General features: G+C 38.2%; 1 protein-coding gene across 10 annotated transcripts in view; it reads left to right on the top strand.

Annotated features, from left to right (window-relative positions):
* fmnl2 (formin like 2) overlaps positions 1-15,338 on the top strand; it is a 235,800-nt gene that overhangs the window by 164,560 nt on the left and 55,902 nt on the right. For 9 of the 10 annotated variants that reach the window (XM_008117713.2, XM_016996227.2, XM_016996233.2 and 6 more), the window contains exons 6-8: positions 580-732; positions 13,717-13,825; positions 14,903-14,979. In XM_008117713.2, coding sequence (XP_008115920.2) covers positions 580-732; positions 13,717-13,825; positions 14,903-14,979 — 339 coding nt within the window. Of the gene's footprint in view, positions 1-579; positions 733-4,582; positions 4,717-13,716; positions 13,826-14,902; positions 14,980-15,338 lie in introns of those variants that run through there. The other variant, XM_062965787.1, reaches the window with a different exon arrangement.

The raw sequence follows: 15,338 nt of genomic DNA, 5'->3' as shown, positions 1-15,338 counted from the left end.
TGATCTATTTTAGCACTTGTCCTTCAACTACTCATTCAGAACTGAAGTTTGGAAAAATACAAGATTATAAGATATTTCCTTGGTTTGTCTTTTCCTGTTTCTCAAGATCCAAATGTAATGTGAAATGTATGTTAAACCAGCAATTTTTCAGCTCAAGGGAAAACATTTTATGGTGTCCTCTGTCGCTTTATCATTGACAATAATCTATTGAGACACAGTAAATCTGGAGATGTTCAGCATGGGGGGCGGGGGGAGGAATGCTCTTAATGTTTCTCTTTCTTTCTCTGTTTTTTTAAAAGAAAATTGCCCTCATTGAAATCTCAGGAGAACCGGTGTGATATAGTGGTTTGAATGTTGGATTAGGATACTAGGAGATCAAGGAATGAATCCCATCTTGGTCATGTTAACCCACTGTCCGACCTTGGGCAAGACACAGTCTTCCAGCATCAGAGGAAGGCAATTGCAAATCCTATGTGAAGGAATATTTCAGAGAAAACCCTGTGATAGGTTGAAGACACAACAAATGGCCCAGAGGCACAACAACATCAAAATTGAAATCTCGATTTCTTTCCTTTTCAGCTTTGACTTTGAAAGCTTGGAAAACAATATGGAAAACTCAATGGACAAATCTAAACCTTGGAGCCGTTCGATAGAAGATCTTCATCGAGGAAGTAACTTGCCTTCTCCCGTTGGCAGTAGCATTTCCCGCTCTAGCAGGCATTCTACACTGAGGTAAGGAAGTAAGAGGAGTGGAATAGAGAGGAGTGGCCTCGCGAGGAAGGGTTGTTTTAAATTGTGCCAAAATGTTTTAAAACATTATGGTAACATTTAAGACAAACACAGCATCTTCCATTTTTATAAAATTCATTGTTCTCATCATGTGTGTATTTATTTTGCAATAAAATGAGTACAGTGTGTGTGTGTGTGTGTGTGTGTGTGTGTGAGAGAGAGAGAGAGAGAGAGAGAGAGAGAGAGAGAGAGAGAGAGAGAGATTCCTATTTTGCAGCTACTTGTTTGCTAATTATTCACATGTCCATGGCAGTGATCTTCTTTTTGTTTATATTAAAACACTGCAAAGCAATGAGGTCCTGCCACACACAATTTCTCCTTAGTTACATTACTGAAGCCACAAATGCTTTAAAATGTTCTTACAATCTCATAAAGGAAATAAACAGGTAAACATTACAGTACACAGTTAATTTTAAGTTGGCTTGCAAGATCTTCCTGTTATAATGTACATGTACTGCATATGTTAGACCCGTTAATATATAATTGTATATACTCAAGTTTAATGACCTCACTACCTATTTAATCAAATTTAATGATCTCACCAGAATTAGGGTGCGCATTAGATTCACATAATACGGTAATCTTAGTGCTTAGCCATAGCAAAAGGAGAAGCTGCTTCAGAAACTCCTGTTTGAGTGACATCATCTCTCATTTAATTTCCATAGCTCAATTCTGTGCATTCCTGGGATTTGTAGTTTGGTGAGATATCAGCATTCTCTGTCAGTGAAGGACCAGGACTCCATAGCATTGAACCAAAGCAATTAAAGTGGATTTGTTCTGCAGCCTAGATGCAACTGAAGGTTTTCTTTTCCATTGCTCGAAGCTTTCATGTTCCAACATTTCTGTATTCTAAGCAGGCAGCAATTGTAATGCACACCTTTTTTGGTCAAATTACAAAAAGCGCACCTTTTGCCGCTGAGCATTACATTTGGGAGAAAATACGTTTTTCCCCATTTCAGGGTTCTGAAAATTGAGGTGCGCAATAGATTTGATGGCATTTTAAACTCGAGCAAATATGGTATTAGACCTGTTGCATATTGCCCTCTTTGGGTGTTACAAGCCGAACTCAGATGTAATATTTATGAGTAACAGCAGTACAGAACTTCATTATCATCTCTGTCCCTGATTGTCTCCAAAAGTATATACAGCCATCCAGTGTAAATGTTTATGAGGACAACTCCTTATTCCTAAAGCTGTTATGTGTGAGGATCCTCCTTTGGCAGACATTCATTCTGTACATGTGAATCCTATGAGTAAGAACTCCTCAGCCCTGCCCCGATGTAGGGCATGCCTTTCAGTATGGACTCACTCATGGCTTGCATAACTATAGCTCTGGCCTCTTCTTTCTGCATTTTTAAACTCATGTGGGCAGAGAATGGAACATGCCTTGTTCCTGCCATTGCATCTCCTCATCTCTCCCCCCGTGACACACGCTGCCCACACATGAGATTCTTGGCTATAGAGGGAAAGGCTGCTGGCATGTGTTACTTCCCTATAAGTTTTCTGCAGTCAGAACAGAACTTTGTCACATTTAGCAAACTTCCTCTCTGAACATGAATCCAAGGCATGGGCAGAGTTCTGAAAACTTTTTTCCCCCTAGATTATAATTCCCACAGTCTTCCAGTATGCATGTGGGGTGGCCAAGCTGGCTGGGAGGTTCTGAAAGTTGTGGTCCTCAGCCTAAACTTAGTTCTTAGACCTATTTCATCAAAATAATGTACAGTAGAGTCTCACTTATCCAACACTCACTTATCCAACGTTCTGGATTATCCAACGCATTTTTGTAGTCAATGTTTTCAATACATCGTGATATTTTGATACAGTAATTACTACATAGCATTACTGCGTATTGAACTACTTTTTCTGTCAAATTTGTTGTATAACATAATGTTTTGGTGCTTAATTTGTAAAATCATAACCTAATTTGATGTTTAATAGGCTTTTCCTTACTCCCTCCTTATTATCCAACATACTCACTTATCCAACATTCTGCTGGCCCGTTTATGTTGGATAAGTGAGACTCTACTGTATGATGTTCCCATTGATTCAATGAGTGTACTCTGGTTGGAACTAGCAGCTGGATGTTAACAACAAAAATAAACTTTCCAAGCTCAATGTAGTGGGAAGATCACTAGTGGATATGGTGGAAGACCTGGGATCATCACCCCTCCCTGACTACCCAAATGTTTTAGCTTCATAATAGCCACAGGACCCAACTGTATAGTAGATCTAACTTCCTGCAAGAAATATTAGCTGCAAACCCTCTCAAGATGAAGTGTTAGTTTGAAAATAAAAAATAATTAATTTTGCATCTTGATCAAACTCTAACTTGACTGGTTTTTTTCCATTTTACTAGCTACTCAGTATCTGTAGTCACCTATATGTGAATCTGCTTTTAGGAGATACTAATAGAAGAAGTAATGCCTTATGTATACTTAGTAAGTCACATTAAGTTCAGCAGACTTTTATCCAAAAAATCTGTTGTAGAGTCCCCTTCATGCTTTCAATTCAAATTCCTCCAATATTAGTCTTGAAAAGATTGTAGCATTAGAGTAGCAAATGTGGTTATGCCAAAGGATGTGTCACTATTTATGGTTCTGTGGCTATCACATAGTTGGTGTTGTGAGCCTTCATGTCATTTCCGATTTATAAGAACTGTATAAAGGGGTTTTGTCCAAGAGAGTGTAACTTACCCAAGGTTATCCAATGGGTTTCCATAGCCAAGCAGGCACTTGAACCGTGGTCTCCATAATAGTGGTTTTGTACAGACTTCCAGTTTGGGCTCAGGTGAGAAAGCGTTTGTATTGAAACAGGACCTCTGTATTCTTTATTACTTTGTAGACATTGAGTAGTAGCACTCTTGGAGCCTACTTCCCTCCTCCCAAAAGCGGAGCATCTTCATATAATCAGTATTTATTTATTTACAATATTTTTACCTTGCCTTTCTCACCCGAGGGGAGTCAAGGCGGCTCACAACACCCAGCAAGATTCAATGCCAAACAATCAGTATCAAATAATGTGTGTCCAAAAACAACAGCTTCACATGAACTGCACTGTGAATAATATATTAGCAGTAGCCATTGCAAGTTTGAAAGAAACTCAGCAGAGTGTAGGCATATGGATAAATTGCAACAATGTATCTGTAAAGGATTGTTGATACCTATTATTACACTTGTTTTTAAAAGTGCTTTTTGTATATTGCTTGCTGAACATAAAAGTAAACAGATTTTAAAATCATTGAGGATTTAGAATGTAGAAGCATAGCATCTTCAGGGAGCTCCCTGTTACTATCAGTCTGCATTGGTAGACTTAAACAGTTTGAGTAGATGACAATGGTTGATGCTTCATAAGAGTTGCAGGCATCACTTTGTTGGTAAATTGTAATAAGGCCTGTGTACAAGTGGAACAAAGGGTTCAGAGGAAGATGATCAAATTGGATTGGACAAGTAGCATCTTCATGAACTCTGATCTGCTTTGGGAACAAAAGATAAAACAACAATTCTGTTTATGAGTTTTAACATTTTTCTTACGTGGATTCCTGTAGAGTTATATCCAAGTGTTCCCTTGGAAAGAAGAAATTTGTTGCAGAATACAAAATTCAGTGTGCATTACACATTGCTTACATTTTTTCTTCCTTTCCTCTCTGTTTCTTTTCCATGTTATATTTTTCTTTAGACGGTCTTTTCCTGCCATATCAATTCCCCTAGTGCCTTCCTTTTCTTTCTCTGCTTTGCTATTTCTTCTTTTCCTCACTGCTTCCTTCTCTTTTTCTCCTCCATGCTCATCCATCTCTCAAAATGCCATCAGAATGGTTTGTCTGCCTGAAAAACTTCAGTTCAAACGCCGCCAGAGCTGCTTTTCACCCAACTGCCTCTGGAGCGGCTTCAGTTTACCCTCTGCCGAGGAGGCTTCAAGCCGGAAAAACTCGTAAGTCATGGGTGTATAGCTACACCCAGAACAGCCAAATAGTACATGGCAGCAGATCCCTTTGCACTGCTCTCCATGTATTATAATGAAGGTGATGACATGTCATACATGAAGGGTTCCAGCCACAGGACCCATCAGTGTCTGATATGTAGGTTACCTCATTATAGGTAGTTTTATTTCACGTGGCGGGCGAGGTGTACTTACTATGCTGGATAATGGGTTCCAAGGAAACATTAAAATAGGATTTATTTATTTTGATGTCTAAGTGAAAACTTTATCTGTTTGTCAAAGCAACCCAGCATCTCATGTGCTATTTAAATTAATCAAGAGAATACTTGGGAAAGACATTGTTGACTCGTTTCTGCATATAGTTTTGTTTCATAAAAAATAGCCTACTTTTTTAAAGGAAAGGATCTGGTTTTGTTTCTCATCATGGGGAATATTGCTTTATTATTTGTTTCATATGTAGCACATCTGATTTTCCATTTCCTCCAGCAGTTCTGTCTCGTCTCTATTTGTACTTATGCACATATGAAAAACAATGCATCAAATCTGTCAGGAGCTGCTTCTGTAGAATCTCAAATTATTTCTAACTGTGTTTAAGTTGCAGTGATCTTCAAATATTTATTACAACTACTATTATCTTTATGATTCTGTATTGTTTGAAAGCTTTTCATCATGTTTTGTTAGTTAAAGAGCAAATATATTTAATGACATGTCTGTTAAGGAAAAAGAAGAAAAATATGGATGCATATGTGCTGTTACTGATTGAATTTTTTTTCTGTTGGAGCCACACTAGTTTTTGTGCTGTTCTAATAAGGGTTGATTGGAATTGCAGTCCACTTTACCTCTGGAGTGGTAGGATTTTCAGATCTCAGGGCCTGTTCTCTGGGCCAAAAAAAGGAGGAAACTTAGGCAAGAGGATTGCTTTAAAAACAGATTTTTAAAATGTGTGCTGTTGATTCCTGTTGTTGCAGATAGCTATGAATGGCTACTGTAGACAACCTAAAGCAGTGGTTCTCAACCAGGAGTCCCCAGATGTTTTGGCCTACAACTCTCAGAAATCCCAGCCAGTTTACCAGCTGTTTAGGATTTCTGGGAGTTGAAAGCCAAAACATCTGAGGAACCACAGGTTGAGAACCACTTGTCTAGAAACTCGTCGAGAATTCACCCTCTTCTTTCTCTACTTTGTCTTAATTGTTCGGCTTGTGTTTTTTGTTTGAATTATATGCTCTGAAGAGTTGGGAATGATGCTTATTGTGTCATGCTTAATGACTTCATAAGGCACTATCTCTTGTGACACTACCAGGTCCCTAAATATCACCTCTGAGTATTCATTGCCGTAAAAAACCTATGAAATCCATGGGATTGCCATAAGTCAACCGGCAGCTTGAAGGCACATCTACACACATTTGCGGGGAAGTCTCCAATAATTTCTTGGCTATGGATGAAACAGTACTACTGTTTCATCCTTATGGAGCAGGTGTTGAAAAAACTGAATCTGTATCTTCTTATAGATCACTGTTTGTTTGTCATAGGTTCCTGTTTCCATATAATAATGGACTATCTCCATCCTAATTAGGCTGCTGAAATAAAAAACTGGAGTAATCCTGAGATAGAACCTTTAGCTAAAAATAAGCTTAGTTCGGTTTTGGGGTTCAACAAGAACAAAATCCAGATCCAATTTTATACTACATGAATCTCCACTAGTTAAACTATATGACATACCCTAAGGCTAAGCCTGGACTCTACTTATATATTTTATTTCACATAAAAAGAGATAAATGTATGTTTTGTGTTTCATTGGCTGTAATAATAATAATAATAATAATAATAATAATAATAATAATAATAATAATAATAATACTTTATTTTTGTATCCTGCCCCATCTCCCTTAAGGGACTTGGGGCGGTTCACATGGGCATGAAGTAATGAAAGAGGTGTGCTCTCATTTTAAAATCTCTGTTGTCAAGGATTGTTTGCTTTGTGAAATCATGACAACACATACTAATGTACAGTGATGGCTGTATACAGATCCTGTTTGAATAGATGGGAGACACATACCTGACACCAAAAATTGCAGAAATCTAAGAGGGCCAGCAGTCAGACTGTAGTGGTCTGAGTGTTGGACTGCAACTCTGGAGATCAGGGTTCAAATTCTGGCTCAGCCAGTAAACATAGGAACTCATCGGATGGGCAGAGGGAAAGCAGATGGAACCTTCCTCCTTTGTTCCCTACCGTATTTTCCCGACTTCTGGAGTGGCCTCCCATCCCACGCCTCTTCCCGTCGCTTCCCCATTTCCTCCCCGTGTTCTCCAAGTCGTCTATCCATTTTTAGACACTGGCAAAATGGATTCATACAGGCAGCTACGAGAAGTGGCTGTGCATTGTAGGATGGCCTCCATGGGACTCCATTTTGGCAGCATCTGAAAACGGAGAGAAGATGCAGAGAAGACTGTGTCTGATAAGGTAGTTATTGAATAATCTTCACAATCACTTCACTTCGCAGTCTTTCAGCCTCAGAGGAAAACACTGGTAAACCCTCTCTGAACAAATCTTTCCAAGAAAACCTCAGCATAAGTTTACTATAAGTTAGAAACAAAAAAGTTCTTTTAAAAAAAATCAATTTTATTGTAAGTATTTTTATTATCTATTTATGTGAGGAGACATTTAATAAAACAAACAAGCAGTGGTTTTATGACTATGGTAAGATATGAACTGAGCGCTCTTCAGCTCATTCTCAGTAGGTAAAAAGATTTTCAAAGCCATAGGAATATACACATGGTCTTTTTAAACAAAGCTTTTTATAGCTGAAAGCAGCTATCGGCTTTTTTATTGCTTGCCTTTGAAGGAGAGGAAGAAAAGAGAATTGGATGGGGCCGAAAAGAAAACATATGATATTAATTATTAGAATAAACATGCTATCAGAGATGTCATCTTTGACCTCTATCAAGAACAAAATGAAAACCAGTAACACATTTAAGAGCTTTCTCTGCCCTAACAAACATTTGGTAGCAAGAAGTAGAAAGAAAACAGTTTAAAGGATTTCACTTTCTCTTTATTTGACTGGAGACCGTCCCAAGAGCTCCTTTAAGCAAATGTTCTTGGCTGATGCTGAAATGCCACTTAGAAGATAAAAAGTAGAAAGAACAGTGATGTGCATTATAACTCTTATTTCTTATAGACCTTAAACAAACAGATATATAAATAACTACATGACGAGGCCATCAGTAGTACTTGACATTTGAACCTCAACTAGTTTGGCACAAGAAAGAAGAATTTCTTAAATTAAGTGGAAAAATTCATTTTCCAGTCTCCTTTTAAAATCTTCCTTTGCATTATGGATTTTACCCACAATGTTGAGGAAACAGCATACACTTGTTTCTCAGATAGATCAGCCATTGACATTCAAGGGATTTTACTTGATGTAAAGGTTTTGACAAGGTGCATTAACTTAAAAGGATTTCATAGAAGGTTTCCTGTTTGCTTCTCTCTCTGAAGACATCTGTCACTCCAAAACTGGACAGTGTGAAGAGGGGAAGGAGGTTCCTCCAAAGCAGAGTTGACTGAAGTTGGATGTAGAATTATCTAATTCTGGACAGTGTCCTATAATTTTGGGCTCTTCTGTCCCCGAGATGGATGCATTGAGAGGATAGAACCCACTCCTACCCAGTCAAAACAGAAAATAGATGTCTAGTCTCTTCCTGTTTTATTCCACTAGCATCATTTTAAAACATTTCTGGGAATTGTTTGGTCCTTGGTAGATGCTCTGAATAATAATTTGGCCCTGCAATTCACCAAAGTTACCTTTCCTTGCATACATATTACCATTTTGCATGCCACTCTGGTATGCCAGAAAATGCACTTTGCTGTGCATTGCTATTTTAATTGGCGTTACCATTATGCTGGGTCTCGAAACAGGATGTTACCAGTCTTTAGATTTTTGAGGCTCAGTTTTTCAGATTTGTCAAGTAATAACATTGTATGTGACATCTGGAAAGACAAGTTGGAGCAAGTTTAAGAAGTGGCTTCTTGGGCTCCTCTGTAATTTCATGAAGATTTATTTATTTCGTGTCAAAAGCATTGGTACAGCAAATACATTTCAAATAATGGAAATAAAATAGAAAAGAAAAGAAATCATAAGCAACTAAATAGTTTTGGACCAAAAGCGGGCAACAGCAACCGCATTGTCTGTAGCTTTAAACAACTCCTCCTCCGTGCATGAGGCAGGGCATTGTGGGCAAGCATACATATGCTGAGTTGTTTGTTCAGCTCCACAGTCACACAAGGTGGAGGATTCCTCCAAGTAGTGCCACCTTGCCAAGTTGTCTTTTGATCTGCCCACTCCACTTCTGAGTCTGTTCAGGGACTTCCAAGTTGCCCATTCCTGGTTTGCCCCTGGAGGAAGACCCTCTTGGGGGGCCAACCAGTTAGAATTGCCAGGTTTAGCTGCCCAGAGAGACACCCTTGCTGTTGCTGGAGGAACATCAAGAGGAGTGGTGGTTCTCATGAAGCCCTTCCTTGATTTGAGTCTGGTGGGAGGAGGGTGATAGCCATGCAGTGGGTGGCTTTCACAATGTTCAACCTTTTTTCTCTCACCGTTAGCAGCAACTTCCCGTCGCATGTCAGGAGGGGCAATGCATTGGATGAAAAGCATTGGATGGATTTCATGAAGATGGACTTCTAGCTAGTGATGGCTTGCTCTGCACAGCACTTGGCAGAAGTATTTTTTCTAAGACTCATAAACCTGATCAGGAATATTTAAGCTGAGTTATGTGTGAAGCAGCTGACTGATATTTTCTGGTAACATGGGGATCTTTGACAGATATCTTTCTTCTGGCTTGCCTGTCAGAAGGTGGTGGTAATGGCAGTTAGATTTTTTTGTGTGTTTGTCAGGAGCGACTTGAGAAACTTCTGGTGTGAGAGAATTGGCAGTCTGCAAGAACATTGCCCAGGGGACACGCAGATGCTTGATGTTTTACCATCCTTGTGGGAGGCTTCTCTAATGTCCCTGCATGGGGAGCTGGACCGAGGGAGCTCACCCGCTCTCCCTGGATTCGAACCACCGACATGTCATTCAACAGTATGTCAGGAGAGACTGCTGGTATAAGGGTTTAATCCATTGCACCACCGGTGGCAGTTAGCTGATTTCCAATCAACAGAATAATGGGCTCCCTGTTGCCCGCAGCAGCTGCCTGTTCAAAAGTGGATACTGGAAAGGGGCACTCAGGCTAGGAGATGCTTTTTAGCTAGTAGCTGATGTATGTATTTATTTATTACAATATTTATATCCCACCCTTCTCACCCAATAGGGGACTCAGGGCGGCTTACAATAAAACACACATATAAAAACTGTACAATACATTTTGAATCAATTAAAAAGTTACTAAATTACATCAGACATTCATAAAAACACTTATAAAATACAGATGGGCTTGTTCTGAGTCTAAAAGACTGGGTCTGTCAATTGAGTTCCAGCATACGTAATAATAATTAGTGCTGCTAATTGTTATTCGAAAGCCTGGCCCCACAACCAAGTTTTGACTTTCCTACAGAAAGATAGGAGGGAGGGAGCCTGTCTGACTTCAATGGGGAGGGCGTGCCATAGGCGGGGAGCCACTACTGAAAAGGTCCCATCTCTCGTCCCTGCCAGCCGCACCTGTGAGGCTGACGGGACCGCGAGCAGGGCCTCACCTTTCGATCTTAAGCTTCGAGGTGGGTCGTAGCAGGGGACACGTTCGGACAGATAAGATGTAAAATCACACCTGAAGTTTCTCCGAAAAACTTGAGGATGTGTACCCGAATGCACGTAAACCCCAACATAGAGAGGCTATGGTGTGCCTTAGAGCTGTTCTGAGACTACTGATTCCCACTTTTATGTTCTTTTACAACATTATAGGAGAGAGATCACTATTCCTGATTCCATTTAAAGCTGTATGTAGAAGAATTGGTCAGTTAATTGAAATCAATAGTTACATCAATATTTGGTTTTCAATATGCCATGTTTTTAAAATAGCATTCCCACACTGATATATAAAGTAACACACATGGTTAACATTAGATCTGAAATAGTGTATTTATTTTAATACTATAAGTGGTGTGGTATGTGTGAGTAGTAAGGAACTAATCTCTGCAAGGCCTTGTTATGCTTCATAAGATGGTATATCAGCTTTCAGTGTGTCTCAGGTATGTGTTCTCATGAATGTACACAGAGGTTTTCTACTTCACAGTTTTTGTGCAATAGAAAGAATTTGGTCATCTGATTTATTCAGTGCCATAGGGAGAGATCAGTTGCTTGCAATTTCTATTTATCATACATTTAAGTCAAACAGTGCCTTGATTTAGTGATTCCCATTAGAAACTGAGACCAAGGTTGGGAGAAAATGCCAAATCCCTTGCTAGGAAAGTGCTGGGAAAGTGTCAGTGTTATATTTCAGCTACGGTCAGTGAGCAGTGATGCAGGTGTGTTCCTAAATGTGGGGGGTTTCCCCCAAAGCTTTAGATTCAGTGCTAAACAAAGGGTATGAACTTTTTCCCATAATATACTGGTTTGTTGCAGCAGCTGCCCTTGATGGATTAGAACACATACTTAATCCAAAGGTTGCAATTCTGAAGTCAATCATATTGACTTCAGAAACACATGAGAGTAGTTTCCTAAAAGAGTGGGCAGGGCTCTCTCTTAGTTTAAACCAAATTGATTCATTTATATTAATAATAATACTGAAGTTTGGTTTCTTTTATGCATTAAAAGTAATAGGTGTCCCCATTTATACTTATTTATGCTGGTAAGTAAAGGGTTCATTTTAAATGTAGACATAATAATATTTGTAGTGAGGCCAATATACTTTGGCCTCATATACTTCAATAAGACTTATTTCCTGCTTGGTTAAGTTACACTAGATGATTTTGTAAAGTGGTCATTAAAAATAACAGCTAAAACAATTTTAGAATAATTTGCTTTTATTTGGCTAGGTTTAAAAGTGCTTAGATGTTTTCTTTGGCATTAAGAAGGACCAGACTTATTAAAAAACACTTAATCTAGGAGCATTAATATCCACATATTAAAATGATATTGAAGATAAAGCATGTCAATAAAAGTATATTTCCCTAATAAATGTGGAATAATGAGCTATGCTGCCTTGCTTTTTGTCTGACATCTTTTTAAAGTACAGTGTTGTCATAACGTGCCTAGTAAAACCAGTTTTCTGTGGTTATTATATAACTCAGAAAGTGGAAGACCTTGGAAAAAGTTGGACCGCATCCATATGGTTGTAGGGTAGGTGGCAGTGTATTATCTCAGATAAGTTATTAATTCAAGAGGACCTTTTGAAGGAGTTTCTAATTCTCTATCAATGCTGGTGGGGTGGGGGGCTAGAAATAGGTATCTATCGAGTGAAAAGAAATACAAGAGAAGAAGCAGGATATACGATAGTCTAATCCTGCGACATGTAGCTGCCTTATAAAGAATATGTGTATTCTATCTGTGCGCAGAAAAGTCAATGGCTCTGTTGACAGGCACATAATTTATCTTACTGAGAATATTCTCCTTTTAAAACGTTCTTTGTTACTTTTAAAAATCAAGTTTGTAGTTTTATGGCTTCAAAAATAAGTTTTATTATGTATGAGGGAATTAAAAAAAACGGAAACTGAAGGGGGTCTCATGAATAAGAGGCCAAGTGGATGCAGGTGAACTTTCTGTGTTACTCTGTATGAAGAAAATAAAAATATGCTGTGCAAAATGCATGATGAAATTGCTCAAAACAAGATCATCCCTGTTCAATTTTTTCATATCACAAAATTTATATTTTCTTGATGAAGGAATTAATTTGCTCTAATGGAAGATTTTTTGGGGGGACCTTTTCACAATTTAGCTCATGAATAAAAGGTCAATAAAAACTATCTCGGCATTTTCCTTCTGCTACTCATAGCGGAGAATTTCAGTATGAGATCCCAAAGCTGCACTCTGAAATTCTGTACTGCAAAGAGGTTTTCACTGTGGAATTTCACTGTGAGCATAAGTTGGATCTCAAAAAAAAAATACTATTGAGATGTTGAAAATACTTACCTTGAAATTGGTATTGTACCAATGCACAGCAGCTATGTGGTGGAAGATATGAAATATCATACATCAGAGAACAGGGACATATGTTCTTTGATTTTCTCACTGTATGTAGCCTTCAGATTAATTACTCTTGGGAAAAGAAAGATAGAGAACTTATTCCAGAGGAATGTGTGGATTTGCTAGGGTCTAAGTAGCACAGCTGTGCTTGACTGATTTCTTTGGACATTAATTGAGTGCCAAGACCTGATAGGCACCATGTTATAAGTACTGTGTAAACAGCTGTTAAGCTCACATCTCTCCATCTTCACTTGCTCCTGCAGAGAAGGCTGTTTTCGTAGTGTTATCTGTCACATTACACCTTCGAAAAGAAAAGGCAGCAGGGTCGATACTTAGAGGATACAAAAACACTGGGAATTCTTAACTGATTCACAAAGTAATGCCTTTAGAATTTCTCATATGGATAATAATATAATTCCTTGGTATCTATGTTATATACAGTAAAGTCCCTTTATCTATAGACTTGATATCCATGGTTTCATTTACCAATGCTCCAAAAAATATCCACACACCCCAGGTTCTTTGGTGCTATTCTGTGGTATGATTCCAGCCCAAACATAATCAAAATATACAGTATTTTGTGCAGTTTCGGGCATCCACATGAGATCTTGGAATGTATCACTCACAGATATGGGGGTCATACTGTAACATATTACCCACTCCACAGAGATGCCATCTCACAGGACGTTCACTTGGTTAATATGTTTGAGATAACATTAAGCATTTTCCAGCAACTATTATCTGTGATTATTGTTACTTAGAATCAATAATGGAGCTACTTGCATATCTTCACAGGTGAATGCAGAGGAGAGAAAAATCAGGTCTCTTCGGTGTTTATAAATAACTAAGAGCTTATGGGATTCTCCTTTCCTTTTTTCAGGTATAACACCTTACCAAGCAGAAGAGCACTTAAAAATTCAAGATTAGTGAGTAAAAAGGATGATGTTCATGTCTGCATCATGTGTTTGCGTGCCATCATGAATTACCAGGTATCTAACTTCAGCTATTTGATCTCATACATATTTCTATCGAGAGGGGATGTGATATTTGTCATAATGATCTGCCTTGCTTCACTAAAGGGAAAACTATCCAAGCTTTGTAAATGAAAATTAGAGATGGCTGAATTATCTGGATTAATATTTATCATCATATTTGATCATAATATTTAATGCACCAGAACAAAACTATTTGGGTCACACAATAGTGATGGTGCATATTGTATTTGAAACTGGATATAGTGAAACTACATAAACCCAATCAGGATGGTATAGAGGAGTTTGAGATGGCCCCAACAACTCCCTGGGCTTATTATAGTCTCACTATTTGACAACAATTGTTATGGAGGAGGGATGAAAAATAAGAAGGCGATGTTCTGTAATAGTAGTAGGAGAAGGAGTCTTAGATTATTTGAAACATAAAGAGTATTCCAGATGGCTATTTGAGTAGGTTATAGAGTGAGAAGCAAGGAACATGTGGAACTAAGTACTTTTGATTACAGTGGCCTTAATCCACTTCCAAGATCCTACTACAGTAGTCCCTTTGATATATACTAATGCAGTGGTTCTCAGCTGGTAAACCGGCTGGAATATCTGGGAATTGTAGGCCAGAAACATCTGGGGACCCCAGGTTGAAAACCACTGCACTAATGGAACTTGAACAAGTATTGTCCTACAAAGTTCACTTTGATTTAGTGGCTGTTTTCTAGTTGAGAGTAACAACTAGGTTTAGGCAGGCAATGTTGAATTGAATTTTATTGTTCTGGTCACAGATCAGGAGTCTGGCAGCCAATGTTGCTGTTAAGATTGCATAGACGTATCAGAATATCAGAATTCCGAAAGAGTATTGGGAAGAAAAAGACCTTCTTTAAAGATGCTTTAGTTTACATGCAATAATGGTAATGAGGATTAAAAGAGTAGAATACAAACAAGAGGATGGCTAGAGACATTCAAAAAGATTATTGAGATTTGTTTCCTGAACCAAGAATATTTGATTTATCCATTTTATCCATTTTAAAATGATAAGAATATTTTTCAAATGCTGTACTTTATTTCCAATTTCTACTTCAGTATGGATTCAATATGGTCATGTCGCACCCCCATGCTGTTAATGAAATTGCACTAAGCCTGAACAACAAGAACCCCAGGTAAAAGCCTCTTTTGTCTTAGAAATTATTGTGTGGAAATTATTTTTTTTAAAGCTGCTCTGCAAGCAACCTGTCATTTACATGCACTCAGTCCCTCATGAATTTTATTTCTTGACTGGTTTTCTTTCATCTAAACTTGTGATCATTTTGGTAGACCCATGCAGCTCAAGAAATTGTGTTGTAGTGACTATATAGTCTACAGATTAGGTTTTTAAAAAAATTACAGAAAGTTTTCAGGACTGGAACTTCAAGGAGAAATCAAGCATTTGCCGTATCTTGCTTGAGAGAGAGAGAACCTTTGGAAGCTGTATGGAACATTAAAAATATTATTTTCAGATGTCATCACATCCATCTTGCAA

Source organism: Anolis carolinensis, chromosome 1, assembly GCF_035594765.1.
Source record: "Anolis carolinensis isolate JA03-04 chromosome 1, rAnoCar3.1.pri, whole genome shotgun sequence".
NCBI lineage: Eukaryota > Metazoa > Chordata > Lepidosauria > Squamata > Dactyloidae > Anolis > Anolis carolinensis.
This window is presented reverse-complemented; position numbering and strand designations above follow the sequence as displayed.